The sequence below is a fragment of the Heterocephalus glaber genome, unplaced genomic scaffold (genome assembly GCF_053883595.1).
Source record: "Heterocephalus glaber isolate CG9 unplaced genomic scaffold, H.glaber_assembly_v1.0 deba00001564, whole genome shotgun sequence".
In the NCBI taxonomy this organism is placed as follows: Eukaryota; Metazoa; Chordata; class Mammalia; order Rodentia; family Bathyergidae; genus Heterocephalus; species Heterocephalus glaber.
In genome coordinates this window covers 216,253-240,499 of record NW_028258351.1, presented here as the reverse complement: position 1 = coordinate 240,499, position 24,247 = coordinate 216,253, and the positions used below count along the sequence as shown (strand labels likewise).

Sequence of the window (24,247 nt, the reverse complement as noted above, 5' to 3'; positions counted from 1 at the left end):
GGTGGCATGGGGCCGTCTCCAGACTGTCTTCAGTCTGTGCAGAGATAATCTAGAGGGAGACATGGAGTCACTACTATAGCGCTCTTAAAACAAGACAAAAATCTAGGCTATGACCAGGGCTCCTTCTAAGGGCATCGCGGCTTAGAGCGAGCGGTCAACATCAAACGGACTAGAGCTCCCGCCACGTTTCTGGCTCGGCGTGCTTCTGCGCAGGCGCCGGCCATCGCTCCGCCCCGCCCCCACTGGACCAGCAGACTGGCGCAACGGCCGCCTCCGCCTCTCTCGCGCCCTGGCTCAGGTGCAGGGCGCGCGCCGACCAGGTGGCTGCTGGCTGCCACACCTCCTTTCCCAGGCGGGAGAAACCATCTTCTCCGGCGGGGGGAGGGGCGGGGCCGGCGCCTTGCTACACCGGAAGAGGAAGTCTAAGGCCCCGGAAGTGGATGGCATTCTGGGTAATGAGCTGTTTACTTCCTGCGGGTGTGGAGGTTGTGGCTGAGTGCCCTGCTGCTCTTCGTATCGAAGAAGATGGCCCTGGAGACGGTGCCAAAGGACTTGCGGCATCTGCGGGCGTGTTTGCTGTGTTCTCTGGTCAAGGTGGCTATTGGGGACCTGGTTGTACGGGCGATGGAGAGGCACAGAGTTGAGGAAAGAGGGTGGGATGGGGTAGGACAGAGGAAAGAAAAATTCAGGACTCCGGGAGGTGGCGAGGAGGGTGGGAAATCGAATGAAGCCATTGTTTACGTCGCGGAAACGCGAGCAGGTCTTGCAGTTGAGGGCTCGAGCATCTCGCATGCCTTTGAATCCCAGCTTTCAACACAAAAGTTCCCCAGCAGAACTTATGCCGGATCTAAAAGACATTGAGAGCCGGAGCGGAGTGGAGATCTGCAGCTGAGAGTATTCGGAGAGGGTGCCAGACTTCGAGAAAATTAGAGAAGAGAAAGACCAGGCGGAATTGGAAACAAAAGAGGAAGGAGTGGGAGGGTAGGACTTCGGAATGGTGCCTTGGGAGCAGCAGGTAGGGGACATGATGAGACAGAGACAACATAGAGAACCAAGAGGTTGACCCTTTTTCTTTTGGCCTTGTTCATGCTCACCTTTTCCCTTTTTTTTTTTATCCCCTTCTCAGACTATAGACCAATTTGAATATGACGGTTGTGATAATTGTGATTCATACTTACAAATGAAGGGTAACCGAGAGATGGTATATGACTGCACCAGCTCTTCCTTTGATGGGTAAGCTCCTTCAGATTTCTTCATTCAGTGTGCCTCACCTCATCCTACACCACCTGACCTCAATATGAAGGAGGCTTTCACGGCTATAATCACAATTGGTTTCAACAATTATTTTGAGATGTAGTAGTCCTATGGATCCTGTCCTGTAGTCACTAGCTTCATGCATCTATCAAGCACTTGAAACATGGTTAGTCCAAATTAGAATATGCTTTAAATATAAAATACACTCCAGATTTCAAGGACTTTGCATAAGAAAAAAGTGTAAAATAATATTATTTTTAAGTTATGTTTTGGGGGCCAGGGATTTAGCTCAGTGGTTCCACCGCCTGCCTTGCAAGCTAAGGACCCGAGTTCGATCTCCGGTACCAAAAAAACAAAAACAAAAACAAGTTATGTTTTGGATTTATTGGGCTCAATGAAATATTGAAATTAATTTTATCTTTCTGTCTTTAAAAATGTGGCTATTAAAAAATTAAAGTGATGTTTGCTTTTACTGTATTTCCACTGCTTCACTAGTTTGCCAGCTCATTGATGGTAGCACTGGGTGTTTATCTTGTGCATCTGTAGCTGGCACAATACCTGGAAGTCTAGGTGCTTAATAAATTATGAGGGGTTGAGGGTGTAGTTCAGTGGTAGAGTGCGTGTTTAGCATACATGAAGCCCAGAGTACAGTCCCCTGTATCTCCCACCAAATATTGAATACATGAAGCTACTTTTTGAAAATGAAGAGAAGGGAAGGTATGGTGTAGGTAGATTACTGCCTCAAAGCTGATGATCTTGATGAGGGCCTCTCAAAAGTTTCCTTTGGCAAAATTGTCCAGTGGCTAGAAGGGGAAATGAGAGAAGCATAACTGGCCAGGTCTTACTTTTTCTCAAGGTAGCAGCCAGAGGACAGTATTGGGGGAGTGGGGAGTAAGGAGGTACTACTAAAATTCTTTTTGTCTCTAGGCCAAGTAAGGGTTTACAGAAAACTATACTTAAACGTATGCTTTGCTGAAGTTCTTTCAAGGTGAGCCAACTCCATTTCTCTTTTGATTTCCTTAAGAAAGAATAAGGGATTGGGCAAAAAAGATGTTGGCATGGAACTTTACTTCCTGTGAAGTACATACTCAAATACTCTGGTCCCTTTGGTCCTCCATTTAGCCCTATACCATTCAGTGCTAACAAATGAATGATGGGACTCCCCATCTGTGAGTAAAGTGCCTGCTTACTGCTATTAGAGATAGAAAGAGTTACACGGTAAGATATTAATAAGAGAACAGTGTGAAGTTTTACCAGTCTCTGAATTTGACTTCCCCGGGTACCTCATGATTGAATCATACAATGTTTGTCCTTTTTGACTGGCTTATTCAGCACATAGCATAATGTCTTAAAGATTCATCCACACCATAGCATATGTCAAATTGTCCTTTGTTTTTAAAGCTGAATATTTTAGTGCATGTGTATACACTAGTCATTCATCCATTGATCACTTGAGTTGATTCTTTCTTTGACTATCATAAATAATACTGCCATTATCATCAATGTACAAATTATTTAAATTCCTGCTTTCCATTCTTTTGGATATATATCCAGAAGTAAGATTGTTAGATCATAAGATAATTCATTGTTTAATTTTTGGCTGATTTTTTTGGTACCGGGGATGGAACTTGGGCCCTTGAGCAAAACCACTGAGCTAAATCTCTGGCATTGTTTAATTTTTATGAGGAACAAAAAACAGCGATAAAGTGTTCCAGTTTCTTCCCCTCCTCACCAACTTTCATTATTTTCTCTTTATTTGGGTTTTTTTTTTTTTTTTTTTTTTTTTTTGGTACTGGGGATCGAACTCGGGTCCTTGCACTTGTGCAGCAAGAGGCAAAACCACTGAGCTAAATCCCTGGCCCTATTTGGTTGTTTTTTATTAGTAGCCTTTCTGATACGCTAGTATGGTTTTTGTTTTTATGATAGCCATCCGAATGGATGTGAATTGGTATCTTGTGGTTTTGATTTGGATTATTTATGTTAAGCATCTTATGTGCATATTGTCTATTTGGACCCTTTGCTCATTTTTGAATGTGGTTGGTTTTTGTTGTTGAGTTGTAGGACTTGTATATTCTAGTGCATATTAGGTTTTAAAGAGTAGGCAAATGAATTCAGAGAAATTCAGAGAAAGGATAGATGACTTAGCCAGAAATGGAGGAGGTAGCATTCTTTCCTCTTAAAGAAACAAGTATGTATAGGATATTTTTTTGTAAGTTGAGAGAGGTAGAATGTTCCAAATAAAGGAGTGATTGGAGTGAAGGCACAGAGTGGGAAAAACCAAGGTATGTTTGGAGAACAGTGGGAATTGTTTAATTTAAATCTGCTGGGTAATAGGTACTATAAAGCTTAAAGGGTAGATTGTGAAGGATAGAGCCTAATACACTTGTGCTGGGAGCCTGGCCTTCATGCACCTATCCCAGGTCAGCCTGCAGGGCCAGTTGGCCATTGTTATCCTACTTGTAACCCCAGAGGTAAGGTTATTTCTACTTAAAGGTCATGGATGAGGAGTCTTCCCCCAAATAAGAATCAAAGATTGTTGCCAAGAGAACAGGGAATGGTGTGGAGGAGCCAACCAACAAATGTCAGTGCCTAGAAACCGACCGTATGCAATAGGCAGTCAGGAAGAATTTTATCACGTGCATAAATAACAAAATGTCTCTGTAGGCTCTGATAGCACCTGATGCTGATCCACCTTGCCTAAGTAGTGGGTATATAGCCCTAGAATAGCCTTTGTGTTACCATATTCTAGAATTGGGGCTACCTGAGAAGGATTATTAGGATAACTAATAAGGAGAGCTAAAGCCTACCTAGCACCTACTCTGTGCTACATAGATGCTGTCATGTATTATTTTATTTCTTTATTTATTTTTGGTGCCGGGGATTGAACTTGGGACCTTGCGGTTGCGAGGCAAGAATGTCATGTATTATTTTAACCATTGAGTCTCATTTTACTGATAAAATTCTGTGAGAGGAATCCATATGTACTGGAGATTGCACAGCTCATTAGAGGAAGGGCCTGGCCAAGTCTAAGTCATTTCTGCAGAAGGATCCATCGTTTTGACTCACTGTGGTCTTTGCACTAGGCCCAGTCCCCCAGGGGTTTTGGTTGTAATTAGTAGTACAGGACATCCATTACTAAAGCTGTCCCATCTCTTGGGGAACCTGCACACAAAAGGATGTTTTGGTGAAGTAATCTTTTAGGATAGTAACTGACTTCTTACTGGAAAGCCAGGGACATAAGAACAAAGAACTTTTTCCAGTCTTAGCTTTGAGTCAACTCTTTCTTAACATTAGAACTGCCGTTTTCCCGGTTTTCTGGGGAGTCTTGGTACCTCACTATCCAGGAATCCTCTCCCAGAACTTGTGCTAACTGAGCAGCTCTCAGTCTGGGCTGACGCTCCATTTCTTTTCCCTCCCTAGAATCATTGCCATGATGAGTCCAGAGGACAGCTGGGTCTCCAAGTGGCAGCGAGTCAGTAAGTGTCTCCCTTTCTTCCTGTCCAGGCCTGTGGAGTGTTGCTGCGGTATTATGGTGCTTCCAGGCCAGTGGGGGTCGTAAGACAGCAGAGTGGGAAAGAGGGCTACAGGAAAGACAGAGAAGCTGGGTCCTGTGCGCTGTTGCCAAAAGAAGTGATGGTCTTTAGTCTTAACTCATTCCCACTACAATGTCCTTTCTTCTCTCTCAGGTAACTTTAAGCCAGGTGTATACGCGGTGTCAGTCACTGGTCGCCTGCCCCAAGGTAATAACAGTCATGTTAACAGCCAAGGTTTAACTGTCTCAAGCTCTGTGGAAGTCAGAACTCTTACGAGGTTCTGCAGTGTACAGATGAGCAAACTGAAGTACAGAGAAGTTATATAACTTGCCTCATGTCACCAGGCCTTTTGACTCCAGAACCCTTGCTTTTCATGACTGCATAAGTCCCTCTTTTCTGCCTTCTTGGTTTGCCAAGCACTTGCTTGGATCTTCAGTGGTAACAAACCGTCAGGCAGGACTCTTTTTTCTTTTGGTACCAGGGATCAGACTTGCAGGCAGGACTTTGATGAGCAGTCTAGGAGCTGCAGTTTGCTTATAGCCTCTCTTCACGGTGGCAGATAAAGGCTTTTCTTATCCGCCTGAATCTTCCCTCATGGAGCTGTTTCTTTTCATGCCACAGGAATCGTGCGGGAACTGAAAAGTCGAGGAGTGGCCTACAAATCCAGAGACACAGCTATAAAGACCTAGCAAGATGCAGGGCTGCCAGCATCTTTGCTCTCTACCTCCTGCCTCTACCTGTTTTTGGTTGTTGGACTGAACAGGCAGGCTTCAAACACTCCCTGCCCTCCATCTTGGAGAATCAGTGTACTGTTGAGAGAGCAGCTTCCTGTCCCTGGACTTTCACTTCTTCGGACTACTTACTGGTGGAGGTGGGAGGGTTTGGGCTGGTGGATTCACAGAGACTGAATTGAGGGGAGAGTAGGATGTTGGTTTTCCTATCCACACCCACGGACAAGACTCTGGATCAAATACCAATAAACATGAACCCCTGAAAATTTCTTAAAGCCTTGACACATGCCTTGCCTCCACTTCCCTTAGTGGGGCACAGTCAGGGTTCCTTTGCTCTGTAAGCACTGTTCCAGCACAGCAGAGACCCTTTTGCTCCTGTTGCTGGGCCTCCAGGGCTGCAGCCTATTAAATCTGTTTGCTTGGGCCCTGTTGAAAGGCCTGCTGTCCTGGGTGAGGGGATCCTCAGTGTGGTAGTCCTGGTGTCCAGTAGTCGTGTCTTTCTGCCTTCTAGATCTGGCATAGAAGTCTTGCTTGAAGAAATCAAAATCTGTAGGTGGCTTTGTGCTCATGGCCCTTTAACCTTTTTTTTTGTTGTTGTTGGTACTGGGGATCGAACTTGGGTCCTTGAGCTTGCACAGCAGGCGGCAAAACCACTGAGCTAAATCCCCGGCCCGGTTAACCTTTCTTTTTTGACAGGGTCTTGCTATGTAGTTCAGACTGGCCTTGAGCTTCAACTATGTAGCCCAGCGTAATCTTGAACCCACTGTGATCCTCCTGCCTCAGTTTCCTGAGTGCTGGCATTACAGGGGTGTGCCACCACGCCTAGCCCTTAACCAGTTTAATACTTTTCCCCCTGCTTTGTTTTTGTTTTCTTTTTACTGCCCTTCCTACATCTTTGTACTGCATTTCCTACATTTTATATTTCCTTCACTGGAGACCTTCAGGCCTTAGGTGACTGTTGGGTCTTGGTCTAGGTGATTTGGGCCTGTCCTTGGCCTGTTAAGGGCCCTTGAATAATGAATGTCACATTGGCCAAAGTGCATTGTTTCAGATTTAAAAATTTACTGTAGTCTCATTTACTTAAATTTTCACAGAAATTCTAGTAGTACCACCATTTTGATTTTTCTCGTGAAATGGGAGTGATTACACCCTACCTCCTGTTTGCTTCAGAATTGTGATTAGAAATAAAGCAGTGTGAAAATCCTATAAGTTTTATAAAAGGTAAAATTCATGTGTTCCTTTTATTATTGCTCTTACCTCCATATGCACAAAATAGGCACCATCAGTCAGATCAGGGGGTGCCTGGGACCCCAGCCCCAGGGTGAGCTCTGGCTCAGCAGAGGAGCTGCTGGTAGCATTGTGCCTCGAAGCCAGCTGGTGCTGCTAGTGAGTCAGTCTCAGGTTACCTGTGCTGGCCTGTGGGAGGGAATAGATGCTGGCTCCCCTGTCCTTTCCTGGGGACTGGCTGTGTTGCTCATGCTCTCTCACTGGTCCTCCTCAGGCCAGAGCCACCTCACTGGTGCCTCCAAGCTGTAAGGGAATGGCCTGTTTTTGGTTTTTTTTGGTACCGGGGATCGAACTTGGGACCTTGTGCTTGTGAGGCAGCAGAACCACCAAGCTAAATCCCCGGCCTGGGAATGGCCTGTTAATGCCAGTTCCAAACATCTTTCAGGGGCTTCCCCGGCCCCGAAAACTGAAAGTGCCGTGATGGTGCTTTCTCTTGTATTTCAGTCTGAAAGGAACCTTGCCCAGCAGCCCTGCCAGGCTAGAGCTTCCATCCTGGAGAGAAGAAATAGCTTTCAGCAGGAGTGCCTGGCCACGTAGCCAACGCCCAACTTTCACTGGCTTCTCAAAAAGCCCCCTGGAAAGCCCCAGCTGCTGTCCTGTGTGTCTGACCCGGACGTAGCTGCTTGGTGAGAATGGAAACAGTTGTGGGGAGGGGAGGTAAGGAGAGCCCTGCACAAATAACCACATAGGGCTGCCTCGGTCCCACACTGAGCAGGGCCCTAACTGTCGATCTCACAGGAAGCAAGACAGGCGCTGATGGTCATGGGGGAGGGGGCTCGGTGCAGCTCTGCTTGGGAGCCGCTTCTGAATTTTGTCTATGTGTTCTGGATGTTGAACCAGGGAGCTACATCCTCAGTGCTAAAACTTTGTTTTTTGAGACAGGGTCTCACCATGTAGTTGAGGCTAGCCTTGAACTTGTGATCTTCCTGTTTCAGCCTCATGAAGGCTAAGATTACATACATGTGCCACCACACCTGGATTGCTCAGTCTCTCTTTTTTGGTATTGGGGATGAACCCAGTGCGTTTGCACTGAGCTACATCCCAGCATTTTTGTTGTTTTGTTTTGGGGGACAAGGTCTCGCCGAGTTGCTCTCTCTGGGCTCAAACTTGTAATCCTCCTGCCCCATAGTCCCCAGTAGCTGGAATTACAGGTATGCACCACCATCCTGGGTCTGAATTGCTTTTCTGCCTTCTCTGGAACTTGAACCTGCATGTACTGGCACTTAGCACCTTGGGCAGTAAAGTGCTAGAGTCCCAGCTACTGGGAGCCCAAAGAAGGAGCCCAAAGACAGGGACTTGGTTCCGATGCTCTCTGAGGGTGGGTGGGGTCTCAAGTGCTGGTTCTGCTCCCCTGAGACCCACATCCACTAGGGCTTTGTCCTGCCTATTGTGTCTTAATTTCAGCCCCGTTCCAATTGCCAAGGTTCTGAGTCTGCCCAGGGTTTTAAGAGTCCCTCCTGGTCTCTTGCTCAGTAGTTTGACCTCTCTATTTTTATTTTTTTCCTTAAATTCTTTTATTGGTACATTTTAGGTACACAGTACATTTACATTTCTCATTGGGAATTTGTACCTTTACATGATGTATCTTGGTTCTTATTTTTTCCCCATTCCCTGTCCTCCCTTCACCCCCTCCACCCTTCCCTATTTACATAGACTTTGTTTCCATTTTTTCCTTTTATCATAATTTTTCCTTTCCCTTCTTTCCTTTCCCCTTCCCCTACCTCTTTGGACCTTTTCTTCCTATTTCAAATTATCAATTATTGATTTTAATCATTTTAATCCTTATTTACACTTTCAGTTTCTCACACTAGAGAAACTATTTGGTATTTACACATGTGTGTCCTATTTATTTCACTTAAGAGTATCACTTCAATGTGCATCCATTTAGCTATAAATGTCTCTAGTTTGTCGTTCTTTTTTTTTTTTTTCTTGGTGCCGGGGATCAAACTTGGATCCTTGTGCTTGCAGGACAGGCGGCAGAACCACTGAGCTAAATCCCTGGCCCTAGTTTGTCATTCTTTATGGCTGAATAGTACTCCATTTTATTAAAAAACCACATCTTCTTTATCCAGTTTCCAGTTGATGGGTATTTGGGCTGTTTCCAAGCTTTAGCTATTACAAACTGTGCTGCTATAAACATGGGTGCACATGTATCGCTGTGGTATGATTCTTTTAATTCTTTTGGGAAGATGGCCAGCAGGGGAATAGCTGGGTCAAATGGGACCTCTAGTCCTAGTTCTTTGAGGTATCTCCATACGGATTTCCACAGTGGTTGCACCAGTCTGTACTCCCACCAACAAGGGCAAGGCTGCCCAGTTCAATAGGTCAGACTCAGGTCAGATAAAAGATGAAAAGCAGTAACAGCCAGGCGACCTTCCCCTTGCCTGCCTATTCCTCTTTCTACTATAACTACCAAATGCTTCAGAGTTAGGGTCTCCCAAAAATTGAGAGGCGAGGTGGCAGTGCATTGATGACTACAGCCTCTAGCCCAACCAAGCACTGAGAGGTGATAGAGTAAGGGCCTTAGAAGAGAGCAGTTTTCCCAAGAATAATGATGACAGATTGGCAAGGGCCTAGGCTTAGACTGGGCTGATGAGGTTTGGGGACTGAACCCTGGCTCTTGCTGGGGCCACTACCTTAGCACTCCCAGCCTGTCTGTATCCTGCTACTCAGTCCTCAGTGCCCTCCCTGACATCTCATCCCTGTGTGTGCGTAAGAGAGACCAGGAGGTAAAAGGTAAGGGCAGACTAATGCAAGTGTGGCTTGTGTTTAGTATCAGTAAACCCTTTCATTTAAATAGCATTTTGAAGTTGACAGAGGGTATTCACATTATCATTTGATCCTCACAAAACCCCTGAGACACAGTTGACACCCTTATTTAGCCGTGAGGAGATAAGCTTAAAGTGGCATGGCTGCGATGAAGTAGTGGAGTCTTAGCTTGAGAAATACAATGCCCACACCCAGTTTGGGGCTGTTGTTTCCCACAGACCTAACCCCAGACACAGCAGCTTTGCTCCCTTTGTGAATGTTCCACAGAACCAGTGTGCGTCATCAGTTCAGTGAAGTTACAACACGTTGTCCCTACACATAGAAACCACACCAGCCGCCCTATTCTTAACACCTCTTGTCTCCCATCTAAATTTAGCTGGAGTGAAGCAGTGGGGCTAATGGCCCAGGAAGGAGATCCGTGGGATCTCCCTCAAGGATCCCTGTCCAGAGAAAAGGAAAAGAGGTCCAGCCCTCAGTTTCCCTGGCTGCTGCTTTTATTCCACTCCAACCGCTCTTAGGTACCAGCTGACCTGTGCCCCACATTTCTCTTCTCTGTTTTCCTCCTGCCTGTCTCCCTCTGTCTGCAGGCTGGCTTTGCCAGCATCACACCCCACTGGAACCCAGACTTGTGTGATAAAAACACATGTAACTAGCTAAGTTCAGTGCTTCTGGCTCCTAGCTCGGTTGCTTCCACCTGCCACTAGTCCCGTGCCTTTTTAGTCACCTTCTGTAAACAAAGTTTCTTCTCTGTGAAATGCAGTTGACAAAAGTACAAGCATAGCATTAAGTGGCAAGAGAGTGGTACCTGTGATGCAAGGTGTGATTGAAAAATACAATGAACATTTAAATTTTAAAATGTATCACAATAAGAGACATTACTATCAATCCTCCTCCAAACATTCTTGCTTTGAACACACTTATCCCATCATTCTTAACTACTGTCTGAAGCAGTTCTAGCTGTACTCTTTCATGAGTGTTGTTATTTTATGCTGTTGTGACTGCCTTAGTGTCCTGAATTCTTTCAAAACATTTACCTTTCACGGGCATTTTGACTTTGAGGAACAGCCACAAGTTGCAGCGTGCAGAAGTTGCAGATCTGTTAAATATGGTGGATGAGGACACAATATTTTTATAAGCCTGCCTTTTTCTTGGATGGCTGTTGGCAGCAGCATTCACCATATATATATATATATTTTTAATCACATTTTATAAAGCTAGGAAAGAAGCTTCCAGAACTGCTTCAGAAAGTGGCAAGAATGATGGGATAAGTATGTTTGAATCAAGGACCATTTTGAGGGCGGTAAATGGCAGTGTGTCTTTTACTGTAATCATTTAATTTAAAATTCATGGTATATTTTGATTATCTCATAGGGTATGGTTTGATGAAGGGATGAGGGACACTCAAGGTGCTGGCTACGTTCTGTTTCTTGATCTGGATACTAGTTATGTGGGTCAGTTTACTTCCTGAAAATTTGGTGTTATGGTCACTTTTCTGTTTGTAGGTAATACTTCAAATATGGTTTGTTTAAAGATGTACTTGGTAGTCCCTGTCAGAATAGTTGTGTGAATTAAGCACATTAATTTAGGTAAAGGCAATTTGAGAACCATGAAATACTAAGTGTGCATAAGGTACTGTCATTGTCCAAAGTTGTCTACCTCTTGAATAAGTTCTAGGTAGCTGTGGCAAGAATTTTATCCCTCTTACAATTAGTGTTCCAATACATCTATCATACAGAAATACTGTGCATCAAAACAAAACCATTTTCCTTAGGCACCATTCTCATTTTTTGTAAGCTCGCACCTAGCGCCTCATGCATGCTAGGCAAGTGCTCTAACGCTGAAGTATGTTCCTAGCCCAATTTAAAAAATATGTATTAGATAGTTCTTTGCTCTTTGGATAGGAGATTCTGAATGTGCTTTAAACTCTTTGCCTTGAAATCATTGCTACAAACATCTTTTTTTTTGAAACTATCTCACTGTGTAGTTCAGGTTATTGTAGACCAGATTGGCCATTGGCGTCCATCTCATGGTGATCCTCCTGTCTCAGCCAGAATGTGCCACCACACCTGGCTTTTTTGTATAGTGTAGTAAAATGGTTCCAGAACTGATTATTCTTCCACCTCTTGAATTTATAGCCTGTCAGCTATCACTTCTGTGGATCATATGTGGCTGTCTCCCTTCTGGTATTGCTTGAGCCAGAAGAACAACCGTACTTGGTGGACATTACTGTCAGGTGAACCAGCACCGCTTAAATTTGAGGAGGAAAGCACATGGCTGCCTGCCTGAGCCTGAGGTGGGGTAGAGGCCTTCACTTGTGGGAGTGTTGAGGCTGTGGAGAGTGAAGGCAGATTGTAGAACATCAGGGCCAGGAGGGTCATGATTTAGGCCAGCTCCATGCTTCATGAGTAAAGGGACTGAGGAGCCCCAGAACCAGTGTTGACCTGACTTCCAGAGGGATCACTGCCTCTTCGCCTGGCTCTGCTTTTTACATAAAGTTGCTATGTTTCTCTTTGCCTGGCACTCCACACCCCAATCGTCCCCTTCAGAGTACAGGGCAAGACTGTGGTGTTGAAGACAGAGGACTTGAAGCCTGGGCAGCTTTCCTTGGGGGTCTGTCCTACTGCAGATGAAGGCCTGTGCCTGTAAGTCAGGGAGCTGTGTGCTGCTTCCGGCCTGTATACCTCCTTCCTGCCACCTGAGCCCTTGTTCTGCAGAAAGCTTGAGAGGAAGTAAGAAGCAGTTTCAGACACCAGGGTGGAGACCCCAGATTGTATCCAAAAGGCATTCCTCATTCCTTCTTCCTCAAACCTAGCACCTGCTACCCTTGCACCTCCTTCCCCCATGCTGAAAATACCTGGAAGGAAGTAAGCAACCTCTCTGGGGCCGCTAGCTAGCCGGAAATGAGGGGTTAAACTGTCACCTCTTCCCTGGGGGCTTAAGTAGCAGAAGGCAGAGGGGGAAATGCAAATCCATACTTGGGAGGGAGAAGAACTCTGAGAGGAAGCAGGTGGCAGCCTGCTGGGGAGGCCTGAGTAAGAGAGTGATCAAGAGCCCTGGGACAAGCCAGCAGTAGCACCACCTTGTGTAGGCAGCAGAAGTACTTTCGCCGGGCAGCTGAATAGACTCATTTCCTCAGCCCTGCACCCCAGAGAGGCAGGGAGATGGGGCGGGGGCTCAGGTGGAGAGGTGGGGCATGGTCTGGAGTCTGGCAGAGCCAGGCCTCTGATGGGGAAGATGAGGCGGTGGAGGTGGCCATGTCCCTGGGGGTGAGCTGGGGGAGGGGCAGTGTCAGTCTATTCTGCTTCAACAGTAGTGGGGACTAAGTTTAGATCTGGAGGACCTCCCTGGTCTCTGTACCTCCTCTACCCTGTCATAGATACCAGGGGCCAGGATTGAACCACATAGTGTCCTTGTAAAGGGATCTTTCATGGCAACTGGAGGCAAGAATAAGAATGGGGAGCAGCCCACAAACTTGTGCTTTTATAATAATATCCGTGACATAGTATGGTGATTTCCAGATTCAGCATTGGCTACCTCATTATTGTATTTGATCCTCTGTGAAATCCTATGAGATATTATCATTCCTCTTTCACAGATGAGAAAACTGAGTTTTCCTTACATCGGTTATCCAGGGTCGGGCCAGGCAAGGCTACACTGGTGTTTCAGCCCAGCCCCTTTCCCCTGCATGACACTGCTGTCTTGATGGCTTCCCTTCAGTTCTGCCTTGGCAGGTGGGAATGGAGGGCTCGCCACTGGGGCAAGGGCATGAGGGCTCCTTATGTACCTTTTGCCTCCTTGGGTCCCAGCCTGTGTGGCTCGTGGGGATTCAGGTCCACTGACCTCATCACCAGGGTGTCTTTGGTGGGGGGGGGGGCTCAACACTCCTCCCCCCATCCTCACCCACCCTCAGACCCCTTGAGGAGGGCCTAGGTCCCCAGCCCCAGGCTTCCCCTCCCATCTGGCCCCACGCCTCTCACCTCCGCCTCCGAGCCACAGACCCATGACGTGGGCCTGCTCCTGCCCCATTGGCCCGCCTCATAGCATTTGCCCTTATTTGGCCAGGCCGGCTCCAGGCTGGGCCTCCACCCTGAGCCCAGCCCCCACAGGCCTGTCTCTCTCACTTCATCTTTTTGAGGTTTGGCTTTGGGGCCCAGCGGGCGTCGCTTCAAACGCACTTTCTGGTTGAGTCACTTTTTAACGGCTCCAGTGCTGTGAACTGCTGTCGCTGCCATGGGCCCCCTTGCCTTGGTGGCCGATCTGCTCCCATCTAACTGCTTAGAGGCTCTGAAGGCTCTCCTATGGGAGACATTCTGCAGACCCACTGGTTTCTCTTTAGGCCCCTCTGCTGCCCCTAACCCACAAGTCTGGGGCAGGGAAGTCTGCACAGGCCCCTCCCACCACTTTTTCTAGCTCTTTTCTCAAACTGAGTTTGTGAGGAAAGACAAGTCGTCTCAAGAGACCTATTCCTTTTGAGGATACTTTGAATTGAGCATCCTTGAGGGAAGAGAAACACAAGATGCAGACTGTTGGCCGATTTTCAGGAAGGGGAAATTTAACCTCACTGAGCTTCCGGTTCCTTGTCCCTGAGATGGGCATACCATCATTTACCTCACTGGGTCAGCATGGTGATCAAAGGAGAGTCAGGCCACATGTATTTATCGAGTGTCTGGGAGCAGGCTGCTGCCATTCCCCCCAGCACCTCATGTAGCCCCAGGAGGAGAATTCGCTGAGCCCAGAGTGCTTCCCACACATATCAGTCTTTTCTTCCCACCTCCCACCTTCTGCTTTTTCCAGCTGTTCCTGGGATGTGAGGAGTCCTGTGGGGGACAGCAGGCTGGCAGGAGGGAGCAGACAACCTTTCACCCTTATTCCCAGCCAAGTCTCTCAAAGGAATCCTTCCTAGCCACCTTGGCTTCTCAGGTCTCTGGAAGGTCTGCCCTTGTGCCAGCTGGGAAGATGTATATCTGCTCTGTGGCCAGGCAGGTTCTAGAGCACAGGCACTGCAACTTCCTCCCCCTCCAAGTTCCCTGGGCTCCACTGTTCTTGGGGACATCCTTGAGCACCAATAGGTCTCTCTCTAATTTTATAGATGAAGAGACAGGTTGGGAGGCCCAGAGTTATGCTGTAAATAGCCACAGGATGGGGGGTAAGCCCCAAGTTTCTTGTCTCCCAGTTGTGTCTGCTTGGTGGTCCTGATGTTGAGGGTAGGGAATTGGGGTGATGGGAAATCATAGTGAGTCCCAGGCAGGGAACCATCATATCTAATTCTCTCTCACACACACATTTTTTGGGGAAGCAGTTAAAAACAGAACAGGTGCAGCTACTCAAACAGGCACCCGTGTGTGGAGGGGGCTTTCATTTCCCTGCTTGTGTCCTTTGGAGATCCCAGAATGCTTCTAGTTTCACAACCACTCCCATAGCAGTGGTCAGGTGACCTCCCCCAACACACCCCCCTTTCCAACTTACCTGCCTCTTCCCAGATACTCTGGAAAGAACCCTGAACTTGGCTCTAACTTGCTTTGTGACCTCAAGCTGCCTTCTGTCTCTCTCTGGGCTTGCTTCTTGGTTTCCCGACTCAGGGCCAGTTGCTGTCTCACTTTGCTACTGAAGAATTTTTGGGTCCTCTGTTGTCAGGAGAGCTGAGCCAGAACTCTGCCTCAGAGCAAAGCGACTTCCCTGGATCTGCCCCTTGTCAGATGGAGTAGAGCAGGAGAACAAGAAGTTAAGCCTAGAGGCCCCTGGAGCAGGCAGGACTGAAGGGACACGGCCTGCCCACAGGCCTCCCAACACTACCTGTGTTCCCGAGGCTCTGAGATGAGACGGGATCTTCCTAGGTACTGACCCCTGCTGGGGACGTGAGCTCTCAGGGTTTTGGGGTATTTCCCTCTCTTGATACAGGCTTCCCTTGGGCTGGCCCTCCAAGGAAGTGCGGGAGGGCCCCAACATTTGGGACTATTCATTGCAATTGGCCTCAGCCCCATTTTGCAATGTTAGGGCTCAGTTTCTCTCCTTTGTGGCCAGGTCTGTCCCCAGCCCTAGCTCCCTGAAGGGCAGGCTTCTCTCCCTCTTCGACTTCCTGTTTGTGAGTGGTTAGGTCCTGTGGCTTCTCTCTTCTTGTCTCTTCACCAGGCAGGTTATCTGGGCTGCCATCTCTGCCTGCCTGCTGAGGGAGGGCCCCAGGCCTGTGCAGCTGGAGGAAAAGTCTTAGTTTTCTTCTCATTTCTTTCACTCTCAGTACCTGCCCTCCTTATAAATTTCAGCTTTTGAATGACCATTTCTCCCTATTTTTCCTCCTTGCCTATCTCTTCTTCCAAACCTTCTTCTACCTACATTCACTTCTGCCGGGAAGCCTTCTCTGATGGGTCTCCTGTGACTCTGAAGCTGCCACTGAGCATCCAACTGGCCAGCGCCATGGCCCATCAACCCCATGGAAGGCTACTTTGCACTTGTTGCTATAGTGTTGTAAGAAGGTGTGTGTGCTGGGATGTATGTGTGTCCTGCGTTACCACCTGACACTCAGGGTTCACCAGAAGTAGGAGCCACTGTCCCCATCATCCCCATCAAAGCCGACACTCTGCCCCTGCCTTGGGTACAAACTGCTCACTCACACCAACAAAACTTGCTGACATTGCCTATCACACTGGGAGCACCAAGACAGGTCTTGCGATTTTTCCTCCTCAGGTTCACCTTCACTTGCTGACAGCCTCAGCTTCGTACACAAGATGGCTGTCCCCAAGGTCAGTGAGGTGGGGATGGGAGTGAAGGACTGAGCTTGGAGTCCTCCAGTATCCCAAGCCCAGACCACAGTGGCCTCACCACTCTCACCGCTCTGAGCTGGGAAAGGGCCATTCCCACCTTGGCCTCTCTCCCCAACCCTGCTTCCTCTGAGTAGGGGATTCTGACCCTCGGGGTAACAATGTCAGAACCAGAAAGGACTTTGGAGGACATTTTACAGCAGAATCCAAATGAGCGCAGATTGCCCAATGGATGCCCGGCTAAGCCCAGACCTACTGCCAAGGGGATGGAGTTTGAAGAATCAACTCGAACTCCTCCTCTCCACCAAGGGAGATATCAAGAGCTCCTTCGGCCACAGGCTACCATCAAGGGTTTGGCTCCCCTCATCCTGGGTAACTCAGGAAGCAGGCAGCTTTAGGGCAGGAGCAGGAATTGGGCCTCTCGCAGAGGCACGTGTGTGTTCAATCCACCCCAGCTCTTCCAGTCACCCTCCGAGCACTGGCCCCAGAGTCCCTAAATGAGGCTTCTCGTGTCTTCCAGGGGGAAGCAGGTGTGTCCAGGAGGGTGCAGTCAGCCTTCCTCAAGGCGTCTCTGTAGGTCTGAGCTGGCTGTGTGGGCAGCGTGTCTGTGTGCCTTTGAGCCTGAGTATGAGTTCTTTGGGGTGTGTGTGTGTCTGTCTGTCTGTCTTTCTGTCCAGACACACAGGCACTACTGCTCTTCCCTGAGGCACCTGCTGGTCAGTCACACAGGCTGCACATAGTGTTGGGCTATCCCAGGGTAGAACTTTGGGCCTAGCATCCCCAATCATGACAAGTATGTGCCCAGTCCCAGGCATCACATACCCATTCTCCCAGTGTGTTATTGTCTGTGGTCTTGTCTCAGACTACCCCTTCCTCTGCTCTTCTCCCTCAATCCCTCAGTATTGGGATCAAACCTATAGCCTCACACATGCTAGGCAAGTGGCCTACCACTGACCTACAATACCCCAACCCCTTTCCCCTTGTCCTTGATGTTTGTCCTATTTCTTCTGGTTTGAGGCCTAGCAGAGCAGGGTATCATTGATGGCTGGAGAATTCAGGGTACACACATTGAGGCCCTCCTTGATACCATGCATCTTCACTTCCAGCCTCAGGTTGGAACCAGAGAAAGGCCTGGCCTCTCCAGAAACCTCCTGACCCCAGAAGATCTTTGGGTAGAGAGGCTGGGTGTCAGGCTCTGTTTAAAACAAATTGGTGACTGACTTTGGGCACTGAAGACACACACAGGAAAAGTAGTCTCTTGTCATAAGGGACACCCCCACCCTGCTCAGGACAGGAGGGGAGCCAGTTTGTAGACTGTTGGAGTGCTGAGTGTCCCTTGGAATCTCAGGTCTGACTTGCTGCCGGTCACATTCTGAGGAGGCCATGGCACATTTGGGCCGAGAAGACAGGCAGCTTGGCTCTTGATCTGTGGCTCTCCTTTCCTCGGACAGGACACCTCTGAAGTGATGGCTGTGGGGTCCCCTGAGCAGGGGGAGAGGGAAAGATGCTACAGGAGGGGGCCCTAAAGGATGGGGAACCAGGAACTCAGGTTACTGCACAACTTTGATATTCTTATCCTCTTATCACACCCACTTCCCCTCAGCCAGGTCTGAGGCCAGAGGGAGCCCTTAAAGGAGCATTGGCCCATTTCTGGCCAGTGGCCTCACAAGCTGCCCTTCTCACGACTTTTTCTTCAGACCTTAGAGGGTGAAGGACCTGTTCCTTCTTTCTTTGACTCATTTTAGGAGACTGGGAATGGATAATAGTTTTCCAGGCCAGGGGTGGTGGTGCACCCCTGTGGTCCTAGCACTTGGGAGCCTGAGGCAGGAGGATCGCTGTGAGTTCGAGGCCAGCCTGGGCTATCCTTGAAGGATAGGGAGGTCCTAGGGAGATCCTATCTCAAAAACAAAACAAAAACAACAGTTTTCCAGGTTGAAAATCCTCCCTCCTGCTTGGAAGGATGTGGGGCCAACCGTCCACCCCCACTCCCATGCCAGTCTTCTTTTGGGCCCTGAATCTGAGAGTTCCTTGAAGTCTGTATGCCTAGATAGGGGACCCAGAGAAAACGGCCATGGCCTTCTGGGAAGGCATTGCTAGTAGTTCTTACCCACTCCTACGTCTTCTACCTCCCCTCAAGCCCATTTTTCTTGATTCCAGAGCCAAGCCTGCTGAAGTGCTTGGAGGACCCTGGAGAAAATGTGTGGTCCACACTCAGCCCACCCTAGCCCCCTGCCCAGACCCACACCCTGCTCTCCTCCCCAACCAGGGGCCCTGGGCTGGGCAGCTTCCTGCCTTCCCCATGGGGAAAGTGGGGGTGACATGCTGGTGGGCGGGCCCCGTGCCCACATCCGGTGGCTGCCAGAACCTCCCCTCAGAGCCTCTTCTTCTCCCCCTCTCCAAGCCCCCTTTCCCTGCTGCCCCCATGGCACTTATACCTGCCTGAGGACCCTGCTCCTCAGCACCGGTCTGTGCTGCCCTCCTCTCCCTATAATCGCTGAGGACCATATGAACACCCAGCCCAGTGCCAACAGGCCCACCTGGCCTGAGTGAGACCCCCCTACTGTGCCAAGAGGCCAGGCATGGTCTGCAGACAGGCTGGGGGAGGGGTGGGGTCTGAGCAGCTGACACAGAAGGGTTCTGGCATGCTGGCCCGAACCTACATTACATGTCCCTTTCTTCATGGCCTCTCTGGGAAGCACTTAGAGAGGAGCCAGGGCTTGGTTTGAATGTCCAGAAAAGAAAGGTATTTTCTGGGCCGAGGTCAATGGGGGCGGGACTCAGAGAAAATGTCCCTTTCTTGTGATTGAATTCAAAACTCCTTGTTTTGGGCATTCACCAGAGGCCCTAAGAGGGAGTTCTCATCTTCTGGCGTCACCCCTAGTGCCCTCAGTCAGTCCCGGACTCTTGGGCCATCCTCTGGAGCTGGTGCCGTGGGGGAAGGGCAGCCTGGGGTCCCAGAAGCCACCTGCCCAGGACATGTGAACTGGTCTCTTCAGCCCCCCTCCTGCGAATACCCAGCCTTGTCTCTGGCTTCCTGTCAGTCTGTCCTCCCCAGGGAGGGGAGGGGTGGCTAATCTCCACTGCGGTGTGGGGGCCGGGCTCCAAGACCGTTGGGCGCCCTGAGATCTGGCCCACGTGGCCACAGAGTTATAAGCCCTGCCCGCCCTGAAGGGAACCCCACTTCGGAGCCTGGAGCACAGGGCTTGCTCCCCTCAGCTCTTCAGCATCAGGTAAGGGCCTGAACCTTCACTCCAGCCCTAACCAGGGCTCTTTGACTCAGGGCCTCAAGGGGCCACGAGGGGCTTGAGTTATAGGCAGGGGCAGGGAGGTCAGGAGCTTGGGTGCCAAGGTTTCCTAGTAGAGTTCTAGGCAAAGAGGCGCCATGACCCTCAAACTTACTGGCCTTCGTGGTGGGATAGCTTCTTAAATTTTTTTATTCCTCTACTGGAGGGATTAAAAGGTAAAATGAGCTAGGTGTGTTGGCGCATGACTATAATCCTAGCTACTTGGGAAGCTGAGGTGGGAAGATTGCAAGTTTGAGGCCAGCCTGGGCAATTTAGTGACCCTGTCTCAAAATTTTAAAAAGGCTGGGAGTTAGCTCAGTGGCAAGCATGAGGCCCTGGGTTCAATTCCTAGTATTGAAAAAAAAAAAAAAAAAGAAAATTAGATGGCTCCTGGCCCCCAGATGAAGAAACAGCTGTTGAAGGCCCTAGGGAAGGAGGGGTGGAGAGCAGGGTGGGCAAAGGCCAAAGAGTGGGGCCAGCGGCAGTGGTAGGTGCCGCACCACTTCCCCTGCCCAATATGGCCGCCATTTCTGTTGGGATACAGGGTTCCTGCCTGGGGAGCAGCAGGAAGTGAGGGAGTCAGGAGCTTGGGTCAGTGGGGAGGCTGGGGACCGAGGCTCTGGACGGCAGGAGGCTGTGGCTTCCTCAGCTGGACTCGGTCAGCAGGCCGATGGGGAGTGTGGCTGGGAGGGGTCAGCCGGGAAGAACTGGGGATGGGGGTGAGGCCTCGGAGTGGCCATGATCTCTACCTGAGTGCTCCCTGAGCACTTCCTGAGCACTCTACCTGAGTGGGGGACATAGGGTGGAGCCCCAGAAGGGAAGAGGGAACCAAAGAGGAAGTGGGGGGAGGGAAGGGAGGTAGAGGAGGCAAGTATGGCGCCATGCTGAGTCACCACCCACAAGGCCAAGGGCAGGCCCTCTGGGGGCCTCGGGTAGGGTGGAGGGGTCTTAGGAAGCCACACTGGGAGGGGTGGGGGGTTCTCAAGCAGGAATCAGGAGGAGGAGCGGGTGGCCAGAAGAACACACACGACGGACAGACAGACAGTGCAGTCACCCATAAAGTAGAAAGCACTACTAACAGCACTGGAGGGTGTAGTGTTTCCTACTTTATGGATGAGTGTACTGTGGGCTTCGGAGACCACACCATGCCGCCGCCACCCGCCACCATCTTCCTGTGCCTCAGGACCATGTGAGACAGGTGAGCACCTCTTGCACCCTTCCCACGCCACTCAGACCCCTAAAAGGCCTTCCCTGCCCCACATAGGGCTGTCCTTCGTGGTCCCTTACAACTGCAGCTCTGCCCTGCCCAAATCCTGAGCGGGTGGGAGAGGGCTGAACATGTGGGCCTGGTGCCGCAGCCACAGGTGGCCGTGGGACAGGAGGGAAAGAAGGACTGGGTGGGGGGCTGGCGCCCCAACACTAATAAAGAATGGATTCTGCTTCTCTTTTGTCTGAGACTCTGTTGCTGGGTTGGGGGGTGCCGAGTGTGGGTAGCAGGCCCCCCGGGCAGCATGGACACGCAACCCTGGGAGGGGGATCCTCTCAGTTGTCCAAGAGAAAGGGGTTTGGTTCTGCCCACAACGGCTGAAGAGGCTCCAGGCCTGGTTGGGATGCAGCCCAATGAAAGAAGGGCCTGGGCTGCTAGGTGAGAATCTCCTGCAGTCTGAAGAAAGGGGCAGAGATATGAGGGGCCCCCCACCTTTGGGCCCAGCTCCAGTCCTGGTCTGTTTTCTATTCATTCTCTATACTCCCCAAACTTAAGGCTGCTTACATTTTTTTTGGTGGTGCTAGGGATTGAACCAGGGCCTTTGCATTGAGCTACATCCTTATTTGCTTATTTATTTGGACAGGCTCTCACTAAGTTGCTCAGTACAGGTTCAAACTTACGATCCCTCTGCCTCAGTCTCTCAGAGTGCTGGCATTATAGGCATGCACCATGGTGCCTGGCTACCTCTGGTTTTAATCTATGTCTGTCTTTATCCCATGTTTTGAGTCAGGGTCTCTCTTTGTAGCCTAGGCTAGCCTCAGAAATCACACTCTTCCTGCTTCATTCTCTGGAATGCTGGGATTATAGGCCTGTGCCACCACGGCTGGCTAGAGAGTCATTGATAGTATAAAAATTAGGCAGAAACATTACGGCATACTGTGTGCATAGCACCTTATACATAAATAAGGGCACAGATACTAATATACAAAGTGCACATGCACTAGCATGGGTGTGCATTTACATAAAGGCTCTATACACGTGCTGGCAACATACACATGCAATGACATAGACATAGGACATGGCTGGTATGTCACACAATGACACATGGTTATACACTCACCCAGGACACACACGTTCAGCAGTATCCACATGTACAATAATATAAAACATGATATGTCACTACCTATACAAAGATATAGTGACATTCACATAAACAGTGGCTCCAAACACATAAACACACAATGACATTTTCATACATGACAATATAAAATAGATACATGTGGGGGTTTTTTTGGTACTGAGGATCAAACTCGGGACCTTGTGCTTGCGAGGCAGGCGGCAGAACCACTGAGCTAAATCCCCAGCCCATAAAATAGATACATGGAGCCAGGTGTGGTGGTGCATGCCTCTAATCCCAGCCCTCAGCAGGCTGAGGTGGAAGGAGCATCCAGAGTTGAAGGCCAGTCTGGACTACATAGTAAGTTCAAAGCCAGGGTGGTCTACATAGTGAGACCCTGCCTCATAAAACCAAAATAATAAAAATAAAATAGATACATGATGTTTATACACATACTTTATTCATTAACTCCCCATACCCATGGGTTCTGCATCCATGGATTCAACCAACCTTGTCAAAAATATTTGAAAAACTTGTGCTTGTACTTACAATCTACAAGCTTTCCTCCCCTTGTCATTATTCTCTAAATGCAATATAACAAGTTTACTTGGCATTTACATTATATTAAATTTTTTTGTTTTATCTTTTGAGATGATTTTTTTTTTGGGTACCAGGGATTAAACTCAGGTCCTTGCGCTTGCTTAGCAGGTGGCAAAACCACTGAGCTAAATCCCTGGCCCTGTTTTGTCTTTTTTTTTTGGTACCGGGGATTGAACTCGGGTCCTTGCGCTTGCACAGCAGGCGGCCAAACCACTGAGCTAAATCCCCAGCCCCTGTTTTATCTTTTGAGACAAGGTCTTACTATGTAGTTCAGGCTGGCCTTGAACTCACTATGTAGCCCAGGTTGGCCTCAAATTCACAGAGATCCTACTGCAGCCTCCTGAGTGCTGGGATTACAGGCATGCGCCACCATGCCCAGCTACATTATATTAAATATTATAGGCAATCTAGAGATGATTTTATTTTTCTTTTGTTTTGTTTGTTTTTTGGTGCCAGGGATCGAACTCAGGACCTTGTGCTTGGGAGGCAGGCGGCAGAACCACTGAGCTAAATCCCTGGCCCTACACTATTATATCTTTTTTTTTCTGTACCAGGGATCGAGCTTGGGATCTCTAGAGATGATTTTAAAAGTGTACAGGAGAGGCTGGGGATGTAGCTCAGTGATAGAACACTTGCCTAGTATATACAAGGTCCTGCGTTAGACCCCAGCACCACACATACTAAAATAGTATATGGTAGCATCTATGTAGATTATGTGCAAGTACTATACTTCTTTTTTTTTGAGACAGGGTCTTTCTATGTATCCCAGGCTGGCTTGGAAGGTCCTGCAAGTGCTGGGATTACAGGTGTGGGCAACCACAGCTAGCTATATACCATTTTATTTAAGGAAGTTGAATGTCAGTGAATTTTGGTATCCTGGGGAGAGAGGTCCTGGAACCAATCCCCCTTCAAGCACTGAGGGATGAATATATATAGAATATATTATATTTATATATTATATTAATATTAATATATTGTATATTATATACAAGTCATTGTATGCATTACACATATTTATGTGACTGTGAGTACATAACTATGTATTGTTCATCCCATATGATGATGGTGATATCCCTATATCATGACACAGGTGTAATTTATAAACTCAATACTAGCTTCACACACATAAGATCGTACATATTATATATAGACACTGGTAAATAGACGTGCAGTGACACACAGAAACATGTAGCCATGTACATCCAATGAGAATCATAGACACAACAACACGTGTATACAGTGTGGCCCAGATACACAGAAATGTGAGTCAATTTGTACATAGTATACACAAGTATTTGCATAATGGTGTGCATATGTACCCTTACATAAACATCAGCAACACATATCATGCAGTGGCAGGCATACTGATCTACACACTGTGTAAGGGAAGTGAACCCCCTCCCCGCCCATCCCCTCCCCTCCCTCCTTCTATCAGCTCTGGCCTGGGTGGAGCCCAGGGTCAGTGGCTCTGTGGGTTAGCGTTGCTGCTGCTGTTCCACAGGGGTGCCACATGAGGGCCCCCGACCTCAGCCGAGACTGGCTTGTCGGCAGCGTTCCAGGTTCACAAAAGAGAGGGGCTGCCTCTCTGGAGCCTCTCCCAGTGGTACCCTTCTCTCTGGGGACTCTACCACTCTACCTAGGCCTCTGCTGCTGCACATACAAGCTGATCCCTGGGTATGGGAGTGCCTACATTTTTGTTCCAAAAAGGCA

General features: G+C 48.8%; 1 protein-coding gene across 2 annotated transcripts; it reads left to right on the top strand.

The window, feature by feature from the left end:
- The first annotated feature begins 284 nt into the window (after nt 1–284).
- On the top strand, nt 285–5,787 carry Supt4h1 (SPT4 homolog, DSIF elongation factor subunit). Of its 2 annotated transcripts, XM_004870327.4 has the most exons (5): nt 285–594; nt 1,127–1,233; nt 4,675–4,730; nt 4,941–4,994; nt 5,409–5,787. In XM_004870327.4, exons 1-5 carry the CDS (start codon nt 526–528, stop codon nt 5,474–5,476), a joined length of 354 nt encoding a protein of 117 aa, XP_004870384.1. In that variant the 5' UTR covers nt 285–525; the 3' UTR covers nt 5,477–5,787. The 2 variants fall into 2 exon arrangements, with proteins under 2 accessions (XP_004870384.1, XP_012923157.1); XM_013067703.3 differs by lacking the exon at nt 4,941–4,994 and having other exon boundaries at nt 402–594.
- Nucleotides 5,788–24,247: the final 18,460 nt, after the last annotated feature.

Coding starts and splice junctions, on each gene's coding strand:
- Supt4h1 (XM_004870327.4), top strand. CDS start 526: ATGGCCCTGGAGACGGTGCCAAAGGACTTGCGGCATCTGCGGGCGTGT. Junction 1,234..4,674: donor ACCAGCTCTTCCTTTGATGG/GTAAGCTCCTTC, acceptor TTCCCTCCCTAG/AATCATTGCCATGATGAGTC. Junction 4,731..4,940: donor CTCCAAGTGGCAGCGAGTCA/GTAAGTGTCTCC, acceptor CTTCTCTCTCAG/GTAACTTTAAGCCAGGTGTA.